Source organism: Gavia stellata, chromosome 27, assembly GCF_030936135.1.
Source record: "Gavia stellata isolate bGavSte3 chromosome 27, bGavSte3.hap2, whole genome shotgun sequence".
Taxonomy (NCBI): domain Eukaryota; kingdom Metazoa; phylum Chordata; class Aves; order Gaviiformes; family Gaviidae; genus Gavia; species Gavia stellata.
This window is the reverse complement of record NC_082620.1, coordinates 3103034-3129576: the sequence shown is the minus strand read 5'-3', so window position 1 is coordinate 3129576 and position 26543 is coordinate 3103034. Positions and strand designations below refer to the sequence as shown.

The 26543-nt window shown below is 39.1% G+C and overlaps 1 protein-coding gene across 1 annotated transcript; it reads right to left on the bottom strand.

Annotated features, from left to right (window-relative positions):
* Window positions 1-1797: 1797 nt before the first annotated feature.
* LRRC38 (leucine rich repeat containing 38) lies at window positions 1798-15553 on the bottom strand. The gene is made up of 2 exons (XM_009816892.2): window positions 14803-15553; window positions 1798-2102 (listed from the first exon to the last, which is right to left on the bottom strand). Exons 1-2 carry the CDS (start codon window positions 15551-15553, stop codon window positions 1849-1851), a joined length of 1005 nt encoding a protein of 334 aa, XP_009815194.2. The 3' UTR covers window positions 1798-1848.
* Between the last annotated feature and the right edge of the window lie 10990 nt (window positions 15554-26543).

Sequence of the window (26543 nt, the reverse complement as noted above, 5' to 3'; positions counted from 1 at the left end):
CAATGGTAGCATTAAGTCACATGGAATAAGTCATAGAGCTAACAGAAATAAACACTTTTGTCCTGGTTTTGACCTCAGCATGGTGCAAACTCCACTGCAAACTCTGTTAGCCAGTGGAGTAACTCCACCGATGTCAGTGAAGTCATACTGATAGGAGATCAGATTAGACCTACTGCATAACATCTGCTTCAGCCTAACATATATAATCATTATACATAGCCACAATATAGTGTCCCCCCCGCATATCTCAAAGCACTTGAAAAAGATAAATAGTTATTGTGATTTTCATTTTCTAGGTAGTGAAACTGAGGCACAGACAGACAGTGATTTGCTGAAGGTCTTCTAGCTGTTAGATGGGGACAATGCCCAGGAGGGTTAAGCCCTAATCTTGTCCCCTATCTACTGGACCATATTACCCCTTAATGCACACAGTGTAATTCACTCCTGTCTGCCTGAACAATTAGCACAACAGATACAAGAGATTTGGAACTAACTGTCCATAAAAGACCATTCATATTAACTGAGCAAGGCAATATTTTAACCAAAGAGTGTTTTTAAGAAATAATAGCATTTACAGTAGTTAAATAGATGCTACTTTTTATCAGATCTGATTATTTTATAATAGCATACAGTCCTTAGATTGTTTATTACTATGTTATTCATTACTTTAAGCCCTCACAGCTACTCTAGATAATACTTGAAATACACAGAGCTTTAAAAAAATATTTCCATTACAAATATTTTAAAAATATACTTATCCTAAAAAGCTGTCGAGCACTATTCCAAAAATCTCTTGTAATAAATGTCTTTTTTGATTTTAACAAAAATATCTACCATTATTATGAAGAGCTCAAGTTTTTGACAAATCTATAATACAGTCAGAAACATCTCGGGCCAGATTCCACTCTTGTTTCTATAGTTGCCAATTTGGATCATGGTGTTCACTTCAGTTGTGTCACTCTAGTATGATCAGGAGCAGAATACAGCCCTTAGTGTTTTAAAATAACTAAATGGACTGGATACTGCAACAGTTACTTGTGCCTACCATTACAGGGAAGGAAAATCCTTTACTTCTTTGCATCTAAAAATGCAAAAGAATGTTATATTTAGTATTTGTGCCACGACCAAAGAGGTGCCAGGCAGCTGCAGTGGATGACTCAGACCTAGAATCGTATTCCCTTATAGAAAAAAATTTTTTTGGCTGAATGATGCCTGCAACTGTTGTCATTAAATGGAGGATGAATGTTTATAGAGAACATTTGCAGAGAAAAAATGCCAACCTTCCTATATTGCTTTCTACAATTCTAGAAATCATTTTAATTGCATTTTGTTACTTAGAAAGTTGTGTGAGCTTAACAGAATCCCCCACTACTTAGATCTAGGAAAGATACTATTTTAAATTGCTTTCATATTTTCCAGCTGAAATGCCTCCATCTAGACAGTCCTTTTCAAAGTGCATTAGGAACAAGCTATGAAGCACTTACAGGAATCTGCATCTCATCAGAAGGACAATCTGGAAGCTGTGAGTTAGCCTTTTAAAACACGAACTTTTTTTTGCCTTTCCCCTGTTCTCCTCCAATCTTCAAATTTAAATGCAGAGTTTGATTAAGGATCATAGAAATTAACTCGGTCTCATTGCATCAGGTTATGTATGTAAGCAAAGCTAACAGTCTCAGATGCAAACTGCAATTCCTACCTGTGACCATCATGAGATTAGAACAGATCCTTACACATTGTGATTTCATTTAATTCATGTTTAAAGCTTTTACTCTACTTGTTTTCTTCCTAGACTTTGGCTGATGATCTAGTAATTTATACACCAAGGAAGCTTAAGCATCTAGACTGAGTTCAGTCCTCACTGTCGTCTTCATCATCATCGTCATCTTTACTGGGAGCACATCTTTGGAAGCAGTGTACTAGAGTTGCTAAGAAGAAGCTTGATAGAATAGCAGCAATGGAGACTGCGACTCCAGAGAAGATGATGATAAAAAGGTCCGTCAATGACAAACTAAATTTGCATTCACTAAAGCTGACCTCAGATAATTCATTCAGAAAGATTCTTCTATTCTCTACAGGCAGGGAACACTGGATTTCATGGAGACCTGCAAAGAAGAGGAAAGGGAAACAAATCAGTGGAATATTGATAAATACTTCTGTTGCTCTGGTCAGAGATGAAATGGCTGAAGAAAAGTTTTAGCATTAATTCTAGGTTTATGAATTTGTACAAAATTCAGGAAAAAAGGGAACAAAATCTGTCACTATCCAAAAGCCATTACATAATTTAATTTCCAGGAGCCACTCAAGGGGGTTATTTCACCTTCAGTCTTCCAGGAGGTCAGGTATGACCTGGGACCATGATTTTGAAGATTTAAAAAAGTGAATGTTGAACCCTAAATGCATCTAAATCTTGTCTTTTTCTTCTGGTCAAAACAACAGCTTAGGTTTAATGGATGCTTGTTTGTCTATCACCTGCTTTCACCTCTTCTCTCTGACTGTCATAAAGACATGCAGACTCGCAGGTATTATTCCTCCACACATTTCTGAAGAATGCCTAAAGCTGGGTTCTTCATAGTGAAAGCAAAAAATCTAAATTTAAAAACTGGTGAGAATATAGTTTGATACTGGACAGTAAAAGCACACAGTTCACTGCATGTGCCCAACTCCATTTTCATTCACAACAGGGGAAAGTCAGGAAGGTATATTAACAGGGCTAGAATGAAACAAATTATGAAGTGAATCAAGTCTGTAAGGCTGTTGGCGAGATAGCTTTTATCTTGCTATTAAGGATATGAATGTAAAGAGGAAATACAAGAATTGTGTATTTAACGACATGAGAACTGCTGCTGGTTTACTTGATACGCTTTTACTCTTTGTCTGCTAATGATCACAGAATGGACTCCCAGTTCTTGCATCTGCATTGCTGTGTGCACACAGAGTATAGGTTGTTTCCATCACACAGCTCTACCATATAACCATTATGTCACTTTAAATAAGGAATGCGTGACGATAAGATTTCTTACGCTTTTGTGAATCCCATTTTTCTTGTGGCTGAATAGCTATGGCATATGATGTTTTACTATTAAACCCAGGCTCCTAAGGTTAGTGGTGCAAACCTGATGGGTTATCTGGATCCAGCCCAGCTGTTATGTTGATTTGAGAGGGAGTTTTAGCTAAGTCTACTATAGATCCAGTTATCACCCTGACTTACTTGACCTTGTAATGATGATTGAACTAGATTTTGATCCCTAAAAGCCATCCTGTATCTGTCGTATTTGCCTAAAGTTCTGTTGCCTTCCCTCTTTCTCATGCTCGTCTCACTGACAACGTCATAAAAGCTGCCAGCAGAATAGGACAACAGTCACAGCATGCCCAAGGCTGAATGGTTTCCTCTAGACAAACTGCCACCTCAATACATGCTACATTTTTTCTCTGAGCCTGGAGTGCATTGGCAATGTATACCAGGTGGTGAAGCAATTTGCTTTGCAGATCTTTGAAACCTCCTGTCTATGGAACTGGTCCAGAAGGTAAAGGAGCCACATGGTTTCAAACATCCTCTGAGACTTTTGGAAATCCAGAACCTGCAGTATTCATATATATCATGTCTTGTATGCAAGCTGACATACTGGAGCACTTGAGTGTGCCTGTGACTGCACGGATGGCTAGAGCAAATACATACTATGGCACTCTGTAGCTTGTGGTAGAGCTCTTTGTACAAACCTTTCTAATGCAAGAAGTGAGAGTTGTTCACCGAGTCCGCATTTTCTTTTCAAGACTTGAGAACAGCAACTCTAGGGGTTAATGGGAGTAACAAGCAAAAGGGGACACAAATAGATACCCTTCCCTATTCAAAACCATGAGAAATAAGGGCAGAGTGAAAAACCGTATGCTGGAATGCCAAGACCTGTGTCTTTTTATCTCAGATTTTAAAAAGCGAACAGTTTTCAATAAAGCAACATGATGTTGACAGTAATCAAAGCAGTTACTGCTGTTGTGTAGAAACAGCAAGAAAATGAATGTAACATCACAAATTCATTTGAAGAGGAGGTTCCTTGCTAACAGGAAAAGATCATTGCAGTATTTTGGCAGAAAAGCCTGGTCCAAGTGAATACAGCACCTAAACAAATTCCATTTCACTTGTAGCAAGCACAAGAAAAGTTTCTATACAACTGTGTTTCTGTAAAACAAACCACTGTAATAGCTGTTGAGACCTCATGAGAGCTGCTGCTTTCACAGCAGCTAAGCCATGTTCACAGTGCGTCTAAAGAAAGAATGCAGAGGTGACCATAAACTCTTTTTCTATTTCTGACCAACTGCAAAAGAAATTCTGTAGTGTCCTCACCTGCCAGCTTTTAAAATGACCTCTGTGCTGGAGTGGCCTTGATGAGCTAGAGTATCAGATCTAAGCTTCCATAGGGAAGGAAGTAGAAAAAGAATATACTGAAAAGAGTCAGAGGAAAAAAGACTCCAAAAGAAAAATATTGTTCTAAGCAGTTTTATATACTGCAGCCCTTGCCTCTAGAAATAACTCAGTATGGTAGTATTTGCCCATGATCCTAGACATGGAGAAGCAAGAGCCCACTTATTCATTACCATCACCAACAGCCGTTTTGCCACGGATCAAAACTGAGCCTGTAGTTTGTGAGCTCTATTCCTGTTTCCCAGATGCTTTCACCTAACATCACAACACAGAATACAAATATAAAAGAATCTGCAATGTACCAAGTCACTTAGAGGGTATTTCTTGTTATGAGAATCAGTGTACTGTAAGGATTTTGAGTCTGATTATACAATAATGCGAAATAAAAAAGCTCCTCTCCATGTAGCCATGGGTACTGGAATCTAGGTCATGTTCTCAAACCAAATAGATTAGATGGGGAATTTTCTACTTGCTTTATTCTGTGACACTCCAATGTGCTAGCTTAGCCTCACATTTTTACAGAATTCTTAGTCATTGAGAATAATAGATGCTAACAGGCAATATAACAGCATCATAAACCAGGGGCCAGTATAGAGGCCTTGCTAGCTCCCAGCTATAGTTTCAGCCACCCTGTGTATGCACCATCTTTTCAACTAGACAGGAATGAACTGACCTCTCCTATCCACGCACAAGGCAGCCTGATAAAATTCTGCTGTAAGCAACCTAGAAGGACTGCGGAGCTCGGTGGAAGCACGTGCCAGTGACTGAGGGAGAGAGGAACATTTATTAGTCCATCCTGTTCAGTGACTGTTTTTCTTTGTTGTGTTGTGACACTATAGCAAAACCCAATACAGTTAATGGAAGCTTTTCTTTCGACTCCAAAGAGAATCTGGAACAGACGACTCATTTGTAACAGTAGTAAGACTAGTAGCTATATCTCCGGTGGAATTTCTCCTCCCAAAGCTAATGCAGTGGTTATTGCACCAGAATTTTTAACTGCTTACCTGAAAACATCATAATCTGAAGGTCAAGTGCATGTCTGCTTAAGATGACACATGAACAATACCATTTCACCTGCTTCCTTACATAGCAATATGTTACTTCCTTTACATTATTTAAAGTAGGTTGTCCTTATGACATGACAATCTGGTGTGCGTAGAGAACTGATGTTCTGTACTTCACCTGTCCTATTACATTTATGCCTAGCAATAGATCCAATTTTGTTCTTTGCTTAAGGAGAAAGTAATCCCAAGTCATCATACACCCTCTGCATGAACAATGAACAAAAGAATGGCTTATATAAAGCAATCGGTATTAATTATAAGGTGTGGGGTTTTTTTCCCTCTGGGTGATTCTGTTGCATATAGACTGGCTCAATCAAATTACCTGTCCCCACACACAAGACTTCCAGAGGACAAGAGAGTGCCATTTAACATTAGTGCTCTACTTTCACACACTTTAACCACTTGAATGGTATTATTTTTTTATAGTTTGTTTGGGGTTTTGTTGGTTTTTTTCTTTTTTGTCTGTAGAACCTGTTCAATTTATTCTTTTAAAAAAATCAGCCAGGCTTCTTGTAAGGTGTATCTCAAAGAATTTTGATATTTAGTGCTTCGCTGCAGCCAGAAAACCTTTCATGATAGTTATATATATATATCTCTCATTGCTCCCACAACATGTTCAAAGAGTTGCTTCTTCATACCAGACAAATCTGTAAATGAAATAACAAGTGTGACTGTGTTATAAATACATAGCTTACGCTATTTTGGTCAGCTATTATCTGTAATAACTCCAGCTGTCCCAAGGACAATGTCACACACTCCATATCTTTTTGCTGCCATCTGAAGAAGCAGATGTACTATACTAGCAAGCTGTAACATATTGTTTGCTTTTAAAAAGGGAATGCTTTCAAGTCCCAGTCAAGGGACAGGTGCTAGATTCTAAATTCCCTAATCGGTTTTGGAACAATATGACTTTGAGATGCCTTACCATTAGAGGATTATAACTCCACTGAAGTCTAGCACTTAAACTTTGACAATAAATTGTAGGTAATTAAGGTGCAGCTAGATCCTAATAAACACTTTACATTTGTTTCTGTAAAGGATGATGCACAGGCCTACTTTTCTTGCAGAGTCAGAGGCTGAAATACTTCCCCTGTAAAAATGAAGCTTTTAGAAAATGGATGCAGCCTGAAACCAGTCTTTATACAAATAATTTCCTTGTAAATTAATAAAACAGACTGACAAAATGCGCCAAGGTATAACTGTACTGATCTTCCCACCTCAAAAATTCCACAAAACCCCAGATACCAAGTTTCATGAGCATTCTGCTGGTACTTTGTAGCCGTAACTCAGTACCTATGAGAAACACGGTTGTTTGACCGGGAATTTTCACACAGTGTATTGGCTGCATTGAAACTGCCTGCTCTTGGATCTGATGTGGGTTTTCCCTAGATATCTTGGCTGACGACATACTGTATTGTGAGTTTCATTTTATATCCCTCCAGCTAAAAAGAAGCAGCAAGAGGTATCACTTACTCCAGGTCTACTTGACTCTGTTTTGAGGGACTCCTTGTGTATTTCTGTCTGTGCTAATTGCTAATACCTACGCTAACCCTATCTTTTATTGGAGAACTTCTGAAATTCATTATTACTTCAATATTATGGTCTGTTAACCCTCACAGCAAGATCTCCGAGCTATAATTGTGGATGCCGAGTTTAAGAAAAAGAGGCCTCAATTCTGTTGGGTCTTTGTAGAGTTCACAAAAAACAGGTATCAAGAGAAATAGTTTCCTAACATTCAGCAATGTACAATAGTGTGAGATAATGAAAATGCCCGCTCATACATACACTGGTATGTATAGGAAATACATCCAGAAAAATATCTGAAGCCATAAGCATTTAAGTGAGCTTCACACACATATGTTCGTTACTGTCTACAAAATAAATGTAAGAGCACTATAATATGCTATTTCTTTTTTTTTTTTTTTTTTTTAAGTAAAATTGGTATTTGCCCTTTTGGGTGGAATTTAGTTGTTCTCTCATATTGCTGAACATAGTTGACAGACTTGAAATGTTTAAATGTGGCATTTTATTTCTTGTACGGTATTTTGCCTTCAGCTATAGTTCTCTTTAGTCAACTTAAACACTGTCACTAATGTATTAGATGTATTAATAAGCAGTGAGAGAGGCATTGCCTCTGAAGAGATATGAAATTTCATTGGAAATAGCCTCAAGCTATGAGAACAGTAAGGCTTAAAAAACCTGAAGCCTAGATTTATGTCCCTAAATAAAACTTTTTATGGCCAAGTGCCCTGGAGTCTCACAGATCAACATTAGAGGGTACTTAACAGTTTGTCTCAATGCCTAAATATGAAGTTTAACATTAGGTGTTCACATCTGCAAATGCTGTCCTCACATCTTCAAATCTGTGAAAGATGGCAGTACTCCAAAAAAACCTTAAGATGGAAGAAACAGAGTGAAAAGCCAGTGGCAGTCAGATCATTTTACTGAAAATGACTAGGATATCAAATTATATATTTATATATGTATGTGTATATATATAGAAACAGATTTGATGCACTTGTTAGGGAATCTAATTTCTGTTAGGAGTTTCTGTTTGAACAGAATAAAAGCTGCTGAATGTGTGAAATGTCTTAAGGCTTTTAATTCCTTTCCAAAAAAACAGATATTATGTTCTGTACTAGTGATGTGCTAGCATGTGCATGATACTCGGGGAAGAACTGAATGGCTGTAATGGACAGAACAGCCTGTCCTTTTTAGCTCAAGCTTGCTCTGGTTCTGTACTAGTACATGAAGTTAAGACAGCCTTCTCTACATAGCAGATGAATAAATAGCTGCTGATAAAGAATGATAAATCAAGAGGACTTACAAAATGCTCAGTTGTTTCACTGGCTTTTAGTTAGGTTAGAAGGTCAAATGAAACCTGTACTCTCATGTAATTATGATGCTTTGTTTTGAAGACAATGTTTAACACCTTCAGTGAGCCCAGGGCCACTATAAAGGCCTGGACTAGTGAGGTCAGACATTATTTTATTTACAGAGTAAGTTTAGTAATAGATCTTAGATTGAAATGGGATTACAGGAAGAGCCCGAGAAGCAAGAAATGATCACCTCATGGCACAGTCTTCCTAAACAGGCTTACAAAAATCATTCCATTTTTCTCACTACACTGATTCATTTCTGAATCTCGTAACTGCTTTCTTTTAGTACTGAATTCAGCCCAAGTTTCCTGTTCCAGAAGGCTGCTTACAGTCTCGTCGTCACCCACTCTTGCTTTTTTCCTACCTCCTCTCACTGGCATCCTTCTCTCCTTTTCTTTTGCACAGACAGTCTTTACCTGGGGAAATATGCCACTTTACCAGAATCTACCTATCCATCCATATTGAGGAGGCACTAGCTACAGAAGTCTTGAAAGTAGCTAAACACCATCTGTGTCAGCACTGGCATTAAAAACCCCTCTGGATATCTTAAAAATTTGTAGTCTTGTGCACACAACTTTCCCAAGTGGAAGAACATTTGACCAAATGAAGAGGAAAACATGGTCCTAGCTACAGCCTTTGCGTTGTGACATGGGATTTGCTGACACTAACAAACTTTCTTCCAGTAAAGTTCAGCAATTACCTTAGTTTAGGATACAGTTCTGCAACTGGACCCAGTTCTGTCTTCTTCAGGCTTCTTTTACCAGTTCTGCTTCTAGTGGTGTGAACGTAAACATTTAGCATTCAGGAGGCTGGTGCACTGACACTGTGCCAGCTAATCCCGTCTGTAACAGGGAAGTCTAACTCCGAGCACCAATCCCCACTTAAACTTCTGCTACTTTAAAGAAATAGATATTCTGAATGTCTGAAATTATCACAGAGGCAGCACAAATCTATTTGTAATTCTGTCGCTGGCCAGTTCTGAATGAATTTTTCAAGTCTTTCTGGAAATATCAGTATACACAGGCCACCCATAAAAATGCTCCGTCTAACCCTTCTCCTCAGATTGCTAGAAGTTTTTCTAATACTGTTTTAATAGAGGGCAGCAAAATTTTTCATTCTTGCAATGGATAGTGGGGAAATTAAAAAGAGTATGTATGAAACACAAAATGTTGAGAAAACACTATTGTACCTAGCACGAAGAGCATAGACACCGACTATTTCTTGCAATCCCAGAAACTCTACACAACTTCCTGAAAAGGTTTTTCCAAAGACACTGAGAAGAAAAAAGTAAAAAGCAAAATGAGGGCAAGATGACAGAAAGGAGACAGTACAGTCACACTGCAAGGAATACTTAAATTCTAATTAAAATTAATGTTAAAAATGCATTAGTCATTAGCAAACAAGGTCACAGGCACAGCTGCCCAAAGCAAGTTTGCAGAAAGCAAAAATCAGCAACAGAGATCTCTACAAAGCACTTCAATGCGGCTACTGCAGACTACTTGTATTTCTTTGTTACATGCATTTTACCTGAATCCAATCCCTTCATCGAGATGGGATCCTCAGAGAGGTTCAAGAAACGTCTTTTCAGTGCTACACACTAATTTTAAACAGCACCTTTCACCAAAAATTTATTCCAAAGCCATTTCTATTTAAACACTGAAATGAAAGCATTCATAAACCTCAGTTCTGTAGGTCATGTGCACCAGTGACAACCTTTTGCTGGATGAGCCCTGAGTTTCAAACAGCATTACTAAAAAAAAGTAGGTTAAGAGATGAGGCAAGAAAAGAAAAGCGCATTTTTAGCCAAGACAAAATGTGACACAGAACAAGCTCTGAAAGCGGAAGAAAGCCCTTCCAAATATGAGAAACTGCTGAGTATTTTTTTGTAGGATTTCCAGCTCCCATTGAAGCAGAAAATCCAAGAAATCTCAAAGGTGACTCTTGAGCTCAAAAAAAATGAATGCCAAGTTTCCTTAGACTTCACTGAATTAAAAACTTGGAAATACTACGCCCCAAAATTATTAAACTCAACCTATAACCATCCTTCCCTTTATTCAGTACCTCTCTTGCTTTTATTCATATTTTTCTTAATTTCTCCTGCCAGAGTCCAAACAAACTCTATTCTTCCTCTGCTTTCTTCAAGTCTCACTTTAGAGAACTTCAGCCTTGTCAATGCTTTTTGTAAAATTCAGGAAGATGGATCAAATACAGGCAAGCAGAGGATAGAACATAATAGCATACACCTCAGATACTCAAAGAATTCAAGGAAATCATATAAGAAGTTTAAGACCAACTTAGACCTTTGTTCAAGATATTTTTTGTTCTGAGAGTTTGCATGCCCCCCATGGAGTAAAACGTTCCATGAAAGTTTTTACACCTATCTTTGAAGGGACAGAGATCTTAAAGCAACTGTTCCATTTCCAAAAAATTGTCCAATATTCTTAAACTCCATGCTCTTCCTAATGGGAAGCATTTAACATGAATCATTGGCCACCATGCTGCCATTCAGGAATAACAAATGCCTATAAAATCAAACATCCTTCTACAGAAAATCTTTGTAAGTTTTGTAACTTAACTATTTTGACCCATAGCTAACATTTAGTCTTCTCTAGGAAAAAGAACAACAATTATATATTCTGCACTCATCACCATTCCACTGATCTTCACTGTTCCTTTGTCTACTTTGCACTATACACACTGATTTGTTTTTAATCAATTAATAACCAAATCAGAGGGGGAAAAATGTGATTTGGTTTTGGAGTATGATGAAAATGCTGCTTTTAATATCTTTTTATGAGTATAAAAATATGTTTGCTGTTTTGAAGTGCTGAGTTTGATTGCAAAACTTTTAGTGCAGTTTCTTTAATGAGTCTGCCTGCAAATCGGGCATGCGAGAGTATTCACTTACTGCCAATTAAGCCTTTATTTAGAAATTTAGGTTAGATGAATAAGTGCTGGGATCTGTAAAATGATTCAAATCCCAGCTGTTTGTGTGAAGCGACAAGTTAGATGTGCAAAGGCAGCTCAGCTGGGAAGAGGCTTTACAGTCAGCTAGTCAGACAGGTCAGCATAAGTTATAACTTTACAAGCTATTTCTGGTAGCATGCCAGAAAAAAAATGGACCTGGCTTTTGCAAAACTAATCAGTTGAAGTATAGCTTTTGTTCAGATCACTGAGTTCTCCAGAGGCCTTAATTACAGAGGAAGAGAGCTTCGGGATCAATTACTGAGATGTCAGCTCAAGTTGACAAAATTCCAGTTTTTAAATTAACTTGGTATTTCTTTTGCAAAACGCAAGGGTAGCTTTGACTAACATGCCATTTTACTGCAGTGCTAAAATCAAAAGGTGGAGCAGTGGCTGGGCTTAATAAACAGTTAACAGTTTGAGTGATTTCTCTCAGACGTGCAGACAGGGCACACTAAACTATCTGAAGTGTCATTTAAAGTGAGGAATCAAAATGAACGCCCAGAACCTAAATCTATCTGTCAATGCATTTCTCCCAGCCATTCATCTCCTGTTTTTGCTACCAGTCCTGAATCTGGAGGGACTGCTATGCTACAGTGATACTTGCAAATGGCAGCCCTGGATCCTAGTTCATCCACAGACTGGTTGGAGCGAGCTTCTTTTCTGCTTTGGCATATCCTTTCTTGTCTAACCCATTCTGAAGCATCCAAAGCCAGCATAAGACAAGACAGTGTGCAGAGCCTTTAGTTTCTTTGTAGTGCTTAGTATTTTCATGAAAGGACCGGGGATCACCGATGCAAGTTTACTGTCATTCGCCCTTCCACCCCGTTTCCCTTCTCAGTAAACCCCGGTTACGAAGTCTGCCATTTACAGGCTGGGGAACTTCAACCTGTCATGGAACTGTTCTGTACTGCTAATCACAGCTTATTCTTAAGGAAAACCAAGAGAAGAAAAACACCAGCCAACTCCTTTTTCCTTCCTGCCTTTTCCCAACTGTATAGGCCATGCAATGCAAATGCTTGAGCTGCTGCAGAATTATAAAGGAAAAGCATGCAGCCAAGATAACTAAGCTCTTTTCTAGGGCCCTGAAAATGTATCCCTATCATTTTCTTTTGCAGTGTTTCCAGAGGTAATGCCTGCTCCCTACTTATCTTGATGTGTTTGCTGCAAGAACACTTCTGTCTCCAGCCTTAGAGCAGTATCATGAGGAAGCCAGGGAGTCTGAATGCTGAATCTTTCAGTGAGTTGCTCTTCCCACCCCTCCCAGGAAAGGCCAGGCGAACGTGGCTTTGGACAAGTATAACCAGACAGGTAATGCTAATGTGATTAGTTCCTATGAGTATAATGTTGCAACACCATTAAAAACTGAAAACTGGATATAAAATGCAATCAAATCATAATTCTAAGAATTAATTTTACACTGACTTTCCAGAAGTTGTTTTGAAAGGCGCTCAATTGTGGCCATACAGTTATAAAATGTCATTGAGACAGTCTTTCCTTTTTGGGTTTAGTTTTGCCCTCACCTTCATGAATAATGTTTTGCTCGTTTATTAAAAGAGACAGCCAGTGTTTTTGTGGCAGCAGCTCACAACAAGCAAAGAAAATGCTTACTTTGCACGCTTTTCTGCATACATGCACTAGACCTCACTGATATGACTGGCTGCAAAGATATCAGGGGACTTGCTCCTAGGAACAAATACAAATCATTTGCTTAGGCCATATCAGAGGGACAGCTCTGATAAAATCAGCCATTTGCAGATTTGCTCCTTCCCTCCTTGTCTTCCCAAATCAAACTAACTGAAAGTTTGGAAGATCCAGATGAGGTGGTAATTTTTTAGCTATTTGGCTGAAACACAACTATGAGAAAGCACCTCTAAGCTTGCAAGACACTGGGGAGCACTGGCAACACTATGGGAAAGCTCAATCACTTGAGATTTCCAGACATAACTTCAGATACACTTTAAAACACTGACAGGGCAGAAAAGAAAAGAGAGATGGGCTGGGATGGGCTCTCAAACTGAACAGACTCGGTCTGGATAAAGGGGAAGGAGCTACAACATGGAGATGGAAAGCACGAGGAAAGTGAACTGATGTTTAGCATGAGAGATGGGCAAATACTTGATTCAAATAGAGCAAACTTCAGCTAAAGCATCAGGGAAGGTGGGAGAACAGGCCCAGGTCTGGTTTAGAAAGAATTAAGAAGAAAGTTTCACTGAGGCAGACAGGAAAAAACCCAACACTTCTTCCTCAAATGACTTCTTCCTTATAACAACTGTTTTACAGCTAAGAATATTTAGGGCAACCTAGATGAGTATATTAAAAAATGCTACCCAAGGTCATGAGCATAGGAATAACTTCAATAACTGACTACAGACTCTGATGATCACCAAGAAAGGAGAGAGAAGACCTCTGAAATTTGTAGGCTCACTGTGTTTTTCCCCCTTTTTGTCTGAATTCAAAGAAACAGTTACTTGACCTCAACCCATTCTCCTGACCTCTTCTCCCCCAGCCTTTTAGCTCTCACCATCTTCTGCACAGACACAACCCAGACACCAGTGATCTCATGTCAGGTAATACTTGTATACCCCCTGTAGCCCTTACAAAGTTTTATGCTCCAAGCAGTTTGTGTTCTGCGAGCAGCTGGGCGGCTCAACGGTACGGGTTTATGCCCTCGTGCTTGTTGGGAGGCATGAACTGTGAGATGATCTCCTGCTAAAGCTGGATTAAAAGAGGCTTTGGGGTTGGGTGGGAAATGTGGAGCAAGAGTTTGGATTCCCTATACATGGCAGTCTTAATTCCCCCCCGCCCGCTTTTCTGAAAATTACTGGCCCAAATACCAGAATTATGTATCTCGCATTTTGCGGTGTTCCAGAGCCATTTCAATTTATTCCTAACATTGGAAGCAGTGCTATTTTAATGAAAAGAGCCAAAATCAAGCTACAGAAGAGAGTTTCAAACACAGGGTATCACAACAAAATACTTCCAGGAAAGGGCTGACAACCACAGTTGCATAAAATGGGGATTTAACTCTTCTGTAGCAGCTTTATAGCTGATCAGTAAAATGAGAGAAAAATCAGTTTCCCTAAAGAGCTGGCACTGAATGTTTAGCTGCTCAAAGGGCTTATTGTAGAAAATACATTTACCAGAGAGAAAATGAAGTCTGGAAGAGAACCAGCTCTGGGCTGAATGAAATTGAAAAGGCTCTTTCACTCCTATGTAAGTTTAGTGTATAAATCAAAATTATTAGGGCTTAATTTTTAAATTTTATTTCTTAGCTGGGAGGAGGACCTGCTGCTAAAAAGAAGCCAATATCATTTTAATGGACTCATTTGTTGAAAGCATGCAATTACAGTTTGACCAAAATGCAGTTTGGGTCACTGCAGGCAGCACACAGACAATTTGACCAAGAACCCTCCTTCCCTCCAAGACACACATATAGAGAAACATACATACTGCACTGTAAGCCACCGAGCTTTACCTTTCTGGAGCTTAGATGCATTGTCCTGTATCCAGCTGAAAAGATTGGCAAAGTCACAGTCACAGACCCAAGGGTTGCCCTCTAAGCGTATAGTCCGCAGGGAGGGAAGCGCTTCTAGGGCTGCCACATTTAGGCTTTGTAAGTTATTGTCATTCAGTTCTAACACTTGGAGCTGTTCCAGGTTCTCAAAAGCAGCCTCATCCACATCCACCAGGTTATTGTTTCCAAGGCTCAATTTTATCAGTTTTTCTGCTGATTTGAATATCCCAGCATCAAGCTGTGTTAAATTATTGTAGCTTAAGTCTAAATACACCAGTTTGGTAGAACTGCTAAAAGTGCCCTCTTCTAAAGAGGTGAGGGAGTTATTCCTGAAGTCCAAATAGACTAGATCTCCATAAAATATAAAGAAATCAGCTGGTATCGCCTGAATGTTGTTATCAGCTATAAGAAGTTTCCGTACATCCAATGGAAATGGATTAGGAACACTCGGGAGTCCTTGATCCCGGCAATCTATGGTGTGGTAGTCCATACAGCTACAGACAGCAGGGCAAAAATGACCCACAGGTAAGAAAAGCAGGCAGGCAAAGACAGAAAAAGGCAGAAGGCAGAAAGGAAAGCATGGCAACATCGTCAAGGATTTGAAAGCTGTGATGAGCACCACTTCTAAGAGAAAGACATTTTGCTCAGCTGAGCAGCAGTGCCTGGTACTTGCGTGTGTGTGTGTGATTGTATCCAGGAGATCACATATCATCACAGATCCGATAGCAGCAGTCTGGGGAGGGGGAAGGAGAGTGAAGGAAAAAGGGAGGGAGGGAGGCAAATGTGAGGATTTACACTGTCAGAATATTATAATGCTGTACAGTGTCAGGGAAAGCGATGATTGGGTAAACGGAGGATCTTTCAAAGGACTCCCTTGCTTTTGTGAGCTAAAAAAAGCAGAGAGCCTGCTTGCATATTTGCTGTATATTCCAGCAAACAGGAAATCACACCTGATCCTGTGACTCTGACAGCAACAGCTTAATGCTTAAAAAGCCCTTCAGGTAATAAACCCTGATGAAATCACTGACTTTGCTTCTTCATGTGAGCCTACATCAAGGTGACCTATACCCTCTAGAAATGCAAGCAAGGGACAGGGAAATACCCTGGTTGACTGCCAAGGACTGTTTTCCCTTTCATTTGTAAAACAGGGAGCAGAAGAGCAGCAAGGGAGGGAGCCCAAAGTCAAGGAATGCTGACCTGTGCTGTTCCTGGATGCCTTCTTAGCTTTTAGAGCAGGCATGTTAACATTATTTAAATATGACTCATTATCTTTTAACCGAGAAGTATAACCTACTGTAGCAACAAGGAACATGGTCTCAGGAGTGAGGGTTTTTGTTTTTCTTTTCCTGGTTTAATGACCAAACCAGCTACTTTCTAATATGGCACCGGTAATGTCTGTTGCACCACATAGAAGTGCAAATTGTGGCTCAAACCTTCAGCTAGTTAAAACTGAATAGATTTTCTTCATTTTCAGGGGGTGAAATATTTGACAATCAATCTGTATCTCCCAGGGGACAGCAGAGATGATTTTGCAACAAAGCATTTGTGTTCTTCTGACATCCCCAAGTCCACACCCAGAAAGGCAAGTCCTCTGCCAGCTGCAAGCTTAACTTTTAACTCCATCCCTCCCTCTTTATGCATGTTGTATAAGCAGACAGAAATGGGACTCTAGTGCTTGGGCCACACCCGTGCACTATGAGGGAAAATTTTTCTAAAGATACAGATTGTATTTGGGTACATGCGTCCTGAAGATTAGAGCACAAACTCAAACACCTTCGGAAACTCATTCCTAGGTCAAAGAGAGGCCAGTAATCTCGATTTAAGGTCATATTTCATAACTAAATTCAGAGTATCTTTCATCCAGGACAGGGTACAAAAATGTCCTTCTAAGATAGCCTATCCTCCTGAGATACCTGCACTTCAACTCAAATAATGAAAGCAATATAATCAACCTTTCCTTCAGCAAGTATGTAGAAACACTGACCTGCCGGGAGGGAACAAAGAGGGAGCCAGACTGTTCTCAATAGCACCCCATTGACAGAAAAAGAGGCTATGGGCACAAATTAAAAACCATCTGAACACAGCAAAACACTTCCTTTTTACTGTGAGGGTGGTCAGACACTGGAACAGGTTGCCCAGAAAGGCTGTGGAGTCTCCATCTGTGGAGATATTCAAAACCCAACCGGAGATGGCATTGGGCAACCTGCTCTGACTCTGCTTGAGGAGGGGGACTGGACTAGATGATTTCCAGAAGTCCCTTCCAACCAATTTTGTGAACTGCTGTTAGGAAGTGAACATGCCAGGAAGGGTTATACCTTTGAACACCTCTCTCTCACATTTTGTAACACACCTTGTTTCTAATTCATAGATCTTTTAGCTAAACCACCTTGAGCCAGCCTCTAGATCCCTCCCATAAACATGCACCCTGCTCCAGGTGTCTTTCATGTCTTGAATTACTTTTAAAACACCACTCAAAGAATGGGGACAGCTGCCTCTATAAATTACCAGGGCAAAGCCCAACTAAATTCCTGAGATGATTATTTAAAATATTTACCTTTAAATTACAGAGGAAGTCGAAGTTTGATAGGCTACCTCTGAATAAAAAAAAATAAATGCAAAATAACTCTTGTGTGTGGTCAGGATTCAATGAATCAGCAACAAGTAACTGCAACTGGTATTTCTCATGCAGAATTGATGCTTTTTAAACTTTTAAGGATGTACCTTGCAAACACTTGCTCCTACTGTAATTTACTGTTTTTCTGTCCCTAGTTCAATTAAGGCTTTAGGGTCAGAGATAAAGCTGTTCCTAACACAGGAAAGCAGAACTGACTTGATATCTTGTCATAATGACAACTTTCTATAGAGAGATCTAGCTCTCTATTTAGTGAAGCTATCAATACACAGGACATAAGGATCCCTATGGTTCCTCCTATGCAGACCCATCCTTTTTCTATCAAATGTACATAATCAGACTCCAACATTTTCTTTTCAAAGACGCCTCAGCATTATTACGCCTATTTCACAGATGGGAGACTACAGACAATAAGGCACAATTTGTGAAAGATCCAAGAACATGTTAGTGGCAGGGGTAGGAACAGGACTCAGCTTCTCCAAAAATTCCACCAGCCCTTGCTAAAACGACCGCTCCTTTCTGTAAGAAACAGACCTTCCTTTTGCTCAGCCGCTCACATGTATTCTTTACATATTAACCCCTGTAGGGAAGCACTGTAAGCAACACTATCTTCACAGTTTACTCTGCACACTCACATGCAGTTCGCAATTTCTCCACAGAATCTGTGGAGCTTTCCTGTCTGAGATGTTTTTGAAGGGGTTGGCAGAAGACTAGGGATTACTACCAGGCTCTGGATATTTTGGGATAGGCGTCCCATAGGTTTGTCAAACATCGGCCCTGTTCTCACAGCATCCAGGCAAACAGAGCTTCACTGCCAACACATAACAGCACTGATCTTCAGCTACGCAAGACAAGCTGCAGTGCCTGCCATGGCAGGCCACCCGCCATGGTCTGACACCTTTCTCTCACTGTCTTCGATTTCAGAGAGTTTCTTCCTGACCTGTCTGCCTCTGTATAACATTTCCTGTTTCAGTTTGTCTGTTCAGCTTTATTGATTCCTTAGCTACTGCTTATTTCTATACCTCATCTGTTTCCCTCACAGCATAGAAATTCTCTTGAATCATTCTGAAGCTTCGTTCACTTGCCAGACACTTCAGGCAATTTTGGATAGCAGGAAGGAGATTCTGCAAAGCTTTCTATCTAATAAGATATTAAGGCTGTACTACTTTAATCTTTTATTTGCATCAGTCAGTTACAGCAACCTGTACTACTAAATAAGGGGTTCAGGCTGCTATCTGCTAAGTGCACAGCACCCTCTTGTGCCCTCCAGGACAGCGGTCATTCCACAACCACTGGTCTCTTCCGATAAGCCATTAGCAAGTTTTACCATACTCCAACAGTTTACCTATACTCTGAGCTTCACTTCTTCCTCTTCCAGTGGCCTGTTAAATAAATCCCAGTCACTCCATGCAGGAAAATAAAAGATATAATCCAGATGGTGTTCTTCCATGCTATTATTAGAGAGGTGTATGCTAAGACAGCAGTGGTCTCACAGAGCAAGCCAAACGAATACATAGACCTGAGAAGGGAAGCAAATGCAAGGAGCAAAGCAAGCTTCTGATTCCCTAACTGCACTAAGTCAGAGGAGCCAAATTACAAACCTATCATATGCTGCCGCTCCTGCCGTTGGAATTTCATTCTACCTGCACAGCCTGTTGCACCTTTTGGCTATTTGTTACAGTAATAGGTGATTGGCAATCTATGATCTAGTGTCCCTATGGGGTATGGATTTTTTTTTTGGAGGCAATTTTAAAGTACATCGCAATAGATAATGCATATCAGGATTTTGTTTGGCTTCAGCTGACACTATGGTAAAATACAGAACTGCTCCAGGGAGTAGTCTCAGAAATAAAAATTTGTTTACAATCTATGCTTCTTCAGTACTCCCAAGCAAAGCCCCCATAGCTTTCTCACCTGTTATCCAAAAATACTTCCAGTACTAAATTTTATTTCACATAGTTTTGAGAAAGCACAAGCTTCCCAATTAGAAATTGATGCCAAACAGAAAACATGTTATTCTCTTCACACAGATAGGATCCCATATAGATCACATCTCAACTATCAGCTCATTTATTATGATCCTGGTTTCCAGGCACCCCTAAGGCAAGAAGGACAGGATGGGTTTGTAAAACATGCTTGTAAAGCAAACAGGGTAACAATTTCATAATCAAAGAACTATTGAGGAGTTTGTGCTAAATCCTTTTGTGGTGAATGAGGAAGCAAAACCAATTTCTCTCCATACCTCCCAGTTGTAGGAGTTGAATAAGCACAGCAGTAGGCAGGCTTTGGACTAAAACAAAGATCTGGCTTTCCATTCCTTTAATTTTCTATTCAGGATACTACAAAGAGAAACCTCTAAAATAAAACAGGGAGTAACAAGCCATGCTGGTCCTGGGTCTTTAGTGTGCCTGCAGTACTGTATCATGGCAAGCAGTAGGAAACCAACAGAAAAACCATTCACTTCTTGCCTAATGAAGAAATAGCTTTGTGGAAAAGTGACAGTTTTCATCTTTCCCTTAGAGACTTCCAGCCCTCCCCTTAAAAGGGCTCAAAATTTCCCAAAATCGTTTGAGGAATGGAAGAAAAAAGAAAGAGCAATCATTAGTACAGACACACATGAAGGATTCAGATCTCAGCCAACAAATCCTTACTTACAAGGGACTGAAAATGAAAACTGTCCATGCTCATTCATATTTTTGAAGAGCTAATTGAGCATATTTTTCCATGAAGGAAGTTATTATTCCAGGCTTATGCTTTGTTGTGTTAAGGTACATGTCACGTCCAAGGCTGCTGTACCAGCTGCACATAGTGATTGCAAAGCGTTTTCCTCCTCGTTATCATACACGAGCAATGTGTCATTGGAACCAATGTTCAAACTTGAATGACTAACAGTATGTTAATCAATCAATCAAACACTGAAATCAAGTGCTAAACAACATCTCTGAACAGAAGTCCCATTTTTATTCAGATATTTACCATTTTGGCTTTAGCACTTTTTTGTTTTGAGAAAAATCTTCCCCTGCTATGACCAGACATGTTTATATGAATGCAGCCACGGGGCACCTTTGGACAGTTTTCCCTCTGATTTTACATCCAAGAAGGATTGAAAAAGCAAAAGAGAAAAAGGGTATATTCTTTTGTCTTACAATTTAGGAGATGATAGAAACTGTGAAGGGAACTGAAGCTTGTATTACACCTGCCCAGTCCTTCACTGCTGCTGCCGCTGCTATGCCACTGGGAGGGAAATTACATCAAAATTAATCAACGTGGCAGCAGCAGTGATTGAATTTGAAAACTTTAGACATTGCAGTTCAGCAGCCAAACGAGACCAGCCTAAACCCATCAAAAGACTTCCATCATCTGCTCTAGACCGTGTGGCTTACGCAGACACGTGGTCTCTATCTTAGCGTAACCCATTTACAATCACCAAAAGCATTCACAAGAGATGGAACAGCGTAAATTGTATTCCCTTTTCCCCCTCAGGAAAGAGTCTGTATCCAGCTACTACAGTGTAGTCAACCACTTGATCCCTACATAGTTTATATACTGGTCCAGAATTACCACAGCTTTAAAGCAAATTAAAGGCAACTAAAAGCTGTTGAATGGAGATACGCTCATGTATATCCACTGATACTCTTGTATGTAATAAAGTCACAAGTAAAGCTGGTCTCAGGTTTCTTCTCAAATGCTATTTATCTGGTCAGATTCACCAACGGGTCTGCCAAGGTCTGAAAAACCTCAGGGAGATCAGAGATCTGAGATTCTTTAGAAGCTCAGAGTTTCTAAATAAATATATGTAAGAAATCCAACATAGGATTTGTAGAGGAAAATTTATGAAAGTCAGTGACTTTAAAGCAGCAGTTGGAGTTGAACATAACTTTCATATCTGAAACTTGTTTCAACCTGCACCTAAGTTTCAAGCAGTGAAGCTAAACAGAGAAGGAAGTTTAAGCAAATTCTCAAAGCCCCATAATATCACAAAATTTAATCCAGCTCTGATGTAAAGCTAAGTAGATTTTTATTTTTAACCCATGATTGCCATTATAAACATGGCATATGTGCTTCAAAAGACAGAAAACTAATAACTCTCGGGAACCAATTTCCTCCAAATCATGTAGTCCACACTCATTCTCTGTAGCTTTTTTGTAGGGAAGACCTACTAAACCGTTCAAAGCATTCAGAGGCTGCATGCACCACTGTGCAATCTGGCTGAGCAGAGGGTAAAGCATGATAAATGGTGTATGTCCTAGTGAAAAGGAGGCGAGTTTTCCTTTCCTGTAAGGAAGGAAACCCAGAAATTATTCCGAAACATCTGGGACGCAAATTTGTATTCTCTCACAGTAGGAAGTATATGGTTTTAATTTGTACTCCGTGCCACCTAGAAAACCCTTTCGAGAATTCTCTTTGTTCTACTGAACAGCAAATAGATTTACAGCAATTAAAACAGTTGGCAGCTCATGTTTGAGTATAAAAACCCTCCAGATCATTAGGTCTGCATGGTACAGCAGAGAGTAAAAAAAAATACACAAAAACCCCCCAACAATCAAAAAACCCAAAACAAACAAAAAAAGGACTTGAATTCATTTTGCTATTAACATTGTAGCATTAATGGGCTGTCTCTCTTTTCTGGACCAAAGAAGATGGTGCACTTACGAAGATTTTATGCAAATTCATACCAAATACACACCCAGCAAGAAAACAGTTCCATTTACAAAGGCACAGCTAATTTAATTGGAGGTCAAGGTCTTTTAATGACTCCTCAGTTCACTTTGATAAGGGGATTTCACAAAGACATTACAAGCTACCTTCCTTGGCTTTATTAATTTAGCTTATTTGATGGGGTACAAGCTAGTCGCAACAGGGTAAAAAAACAGGCTAGATCTTCTAGATCTTTTGTCTAATGCAGAGGAAAAAAAAAAAACCAGACAGTCATTTGTGCTTACTTCCCTTCTCCCATCTACCATACTGGTGATTGCTGCATACACTTCATGGATTTAAATATGCAGAAAGGATGTTTGTGTCAGTGGGAATTCCAAGCATCAGTTGAGTGGTAGAAATAATGGACATAATTATTACACCCCTCTCTGTTGTCCTTTACCATAAAAATACTTCATGAAAAATATAACTAAATGCTTAAAAGATCAGCCTGTAATTTCAAAATAGGGCTCAAAAACTGCCCTTTGAAGTGCATCGCACACTTGTTAAATTATGTGCGCTATTCCCACAAGGGTGCAATTCCATATTTTACAGGTTAATTCTGAACAACCGGTTTTCTGCAAAAAAATTACTCCACAAAAACGCATCCACCTCAGCACTGGAAGCATACAGCTGTAAGAAGTACAAAGGAACAACAGACAATAGATTAGGACTTGAGGCAAGACAAGGAAGACTAGAATCTTGCTTCCATCTTGTTCAAATGGAAATAAACCAACAGAATAAGGGTGTGCAAATGTATGTTTGTGTGTACGTGTCCATATCTGAATGAATGCATGTGCAGTTCCTATTTTTAAAAAAAAATCAAATATGGAAAAATCCAGAAAGGGCAATCTAGTGGAAAAAACTGAAACTTTGGTCCTTATGCTTTATCTGTTGAGCTCTTTCTGTGGACAGATCTGTCATCCTTTTTAATCCTATGTTAAATAAATCCAATTCCCTTTCTAAAGTCAAGAAATACCTAGTTCTTTTATACCCACATGAAGAACAAAACCAAACAAAATGGTGACACAAAGATCCTTGAACTAATGGGATGAAATCCCCTGATGCAAAGGACCTGTTTTTACCTTTAAAGTATAAAGTAAACGTTGGGAAAGGCCTGTACGCTCTACTGTATGCAAAAAATGTTTGCAAGATAACAAAAATTCATTATAATTACCAATCTGTTGGTGTAACTGAAGTATTACAGTCCTGTTCCTGGTAAATTATCCTGGTCATTCACTTGTCTTCACTCTAAAATGATCTTTCTACCTTCTTACAAGTTTCTCTGGCTATACAGAAGTATAGTGTCCCTTAGGGAATGCAGCATATTTTGACTTAATGCCTTCTGACATTTCACTCGCCTTGTTAATAAGATGAGTGAAATGTCTGGTGGAATTATATCAGCGAGTGCAGCAACCCCCAAAAGGCAAACGTTTGGAGCCTTGTAATACTGCCTCTGGATTTGCTTTTCAAAAACATGTTGATAAGCAATGCTAATTATTACAACGACTAGCTTTCATAATTGCTTCAGAAATTACTTACCTCACCAACAATGAATTGGGGGTACTTCTCTGGTACTCAGTGATATCAGACACAACCTTCAGCATTTTGTTACCATCACGCTTTGAATGGTTCATTAGTAATCCCTAGCACAGCTGCTCTCTTTAACACAACTTCTTTCAGCCTACCTGCTGATACTGCAGTGGTATGTAGTAGTTTTAAATACTAGGACTTCAGTAGGACCCTTACTATTGGGAGATGGAGGTATCTTAGGACTTGGTTGCACAGTTCCAGCATCCAGGAATTGTCTCACACCGCTACATAGTGCTGTTGCACAAGGGTAACTCACTGCCCTTTGTCAGGAGGCATACCTGGTTTGTGTGTATAATTAATGTTTGGATGAACCCTCCCTACATCTGCTTATACAGTCTTCTACAATTTTGGAGGCTGCCTCATTTCAGAGATATTAAAGCTGAGAAACATCACCAAAAGAAGGTAAAACACAGAATTTGCTCCCTGGGGAATGTTAGTGAAGTTAATGGGCATTAGTGCTGGCAGTATGCAGAGCATAGGTCTCAGTCATCACAATCTCCGGGATGGTTCTACGTCATTTTTTTTCTTTACTAATATAAAAAGTAAATCAATCTCACAAAAATGGAGTGAGTGAAGTCTCTTAAATCTCAAATTTGAAGGGAACCCAGAAGAAAAAGTATGTTTGCTTCAGGGTCTTGTAAATTTTTCAGGAAGTTAATGGCACAGAAGATGAATATGGTAAAAAAATATTGTTCATGCGGTAACACATGGAATGTACTATACTCTCCATTTTCTCAGGCTGTGCTATAAGCAAGAAGATATTTTTAGGGATCATGGAATGGCTGCAGACTAAAAATAGAGAAGCCAAAATGTCCAACAAAACATTTTCAACAAAAACTAAAATTGAAAAATTAATTTTAACTGCTAATTTCTGTTTGCTTTTTAGAAAGTGTTTTCAACCAGGGATTTAATTTGTTAATTCCTACATTTTCTCTACGGTATTCCTCAGTAGAATATCATCTTCCCAGTTTTCCAAAAAGTCATCTCCTATAACTTATGGTCAGAAATGTCTTATCTAAGCATATAATGAAAGGCTTCAATTTATTTCTTGACACACACTTAAATTACTTAGCTCCTTCTGCTGAAGCTAGGCAAACACTTGCTAAAATTATACATATGGCTTCTTCTGATGCAGATTTTACTTTATAAACACTTTATTTGCTTTTCCTGCAAATACAAGTCTAGCTTCCTGCTTTTCCTTTATCAAGAAGGTTTATTTAAGGAAGGTGGTTTGAAGTTAACTTCTTAGTAGGTCATAAGCAGTCCAATTACTCAAAGCTACCACAGACAGTACTGTATCAGTGTAAAAGCATTTATGAGACTATGGCAGTCACAGGCATGGAATAGCTGTCACAGCACTGATATGGCATCTGTGCAGTCCTCCTTCAAAGTTACCTACCAAGAACCAACTTTGGAGCGTTTAGAGTTGTAACAATGAAAGATGTTGATGGTGGTGGGAGGGGCACTTAGTTTAAAATTACTTTCTGTTATATTGCTAATGTTGGGTCCCTAGAAGTGGGACCTTTCTTTTCACCATAATGACACAAGAAGTCACATGTTATCCAGAAGAGCATCTCCTCTGGCTACTATTCCAACCAGGTATTACATGCTATTCTGTGGGATGACCAAAGGAACATAATTAGAAGTTGCACCACTGAGAAGTGTCTTAATGACTAGTTTTGGAGTAAGATGAATCATTCTACATGCACTTCTGATGCTAAAAAAAAAAAAAAATCCAATAAAGGATTAGTTAATGCAAGTGTTCAAGAAAGCCCTAACGATCTTTAGTTTGCTTTTAGACTTCTCACTTTTCAGAAAATGTAGTACATTGAAATACTGTCACTGATAACATGGCTACTGGGCATCACTCAGTAGAGTAGACACTGTATTGTGACTTTTAAGAAGTCCGCTGCCTTGTGGCACATCATTATTACCTTAAGTGACAGAGGGCAAAAGCAGAAGGATGCAGGGTCACAACTGTGAGCCAAGAAGAGTGCTCCATAATTCCTGATGAGCTTTCTGGAAGATTTATGTGCACACAGTTTTATGCAACATAAATATTCTACACGTTAAAAAAGTACCAGTCAAACTCCCTGGATACACATTCTAAGGCAAAAAAACCCCATCTAAAACTCAGCGTTTTACGTTTACTCACACGTACTCAGGGCCTCAGTTTCCCTTTTTTAAATTGGGGAAGGGATAAAACTGCTATAAGATTTATACAGGGTATAAGATACATGGATCTAAATCCCTTATTTTAGGAGTAATCTTTGCTATGAAAGATGCTGTATTACCAATAGTGCTTGCAGGCAATTAAAATTGTTAATATTCTTTGTATTGTACTTGGTGTACAGCTGCCTACACCTACAAACACATGAATCATGGTCCTCTAATTCAGTTTGCTGCAGTGAAACCAAGAAGATATTAACATTCCAATAAAGAAAAAACCTCTTAATTCACTACTTATATTTAATGAAATAATTTCTAGAATAGAGACAGTGTTGGCACTGGAGGGAGAATCTGCAATACTTATTTCTGCTCCTGATCTACTGTGTAACCTTGGGAAAGTCACTACAGCACTCAGTGCCTCAGTTTCCCCACTGTTTCATATGGAAATAACTAGAAGAAGCAACAGGCTGGAGCTTTAAAGTTGGATGACATTCACCTCAAAAGCTTTCAGCATTTCCATTTTAAAAGGCACTGGCTTTTAAATATTTATATTTTAACAATACAATAGTGCCTTGATCCAAAGACACAGGTAGATGGCTTGGGGCTATTAAAG

Bases quoted from the DNA above. Each gene is read 5' to 3' on its own strand.
- LRRC38 (XM_009816892.2), bottom strand. From the start codon at position 15,553: ATGATATGTGATCTCCTGGATACAATCACACACACACACGCAAGTACC. The intron at 2,103-14,802 runs GTAAAGCTCGGT...TCTTCTTTGCAG, and splicing joins TGCATCTAAGCTCCAGAAAG to GTCTCCATGAAATCCAGTGT.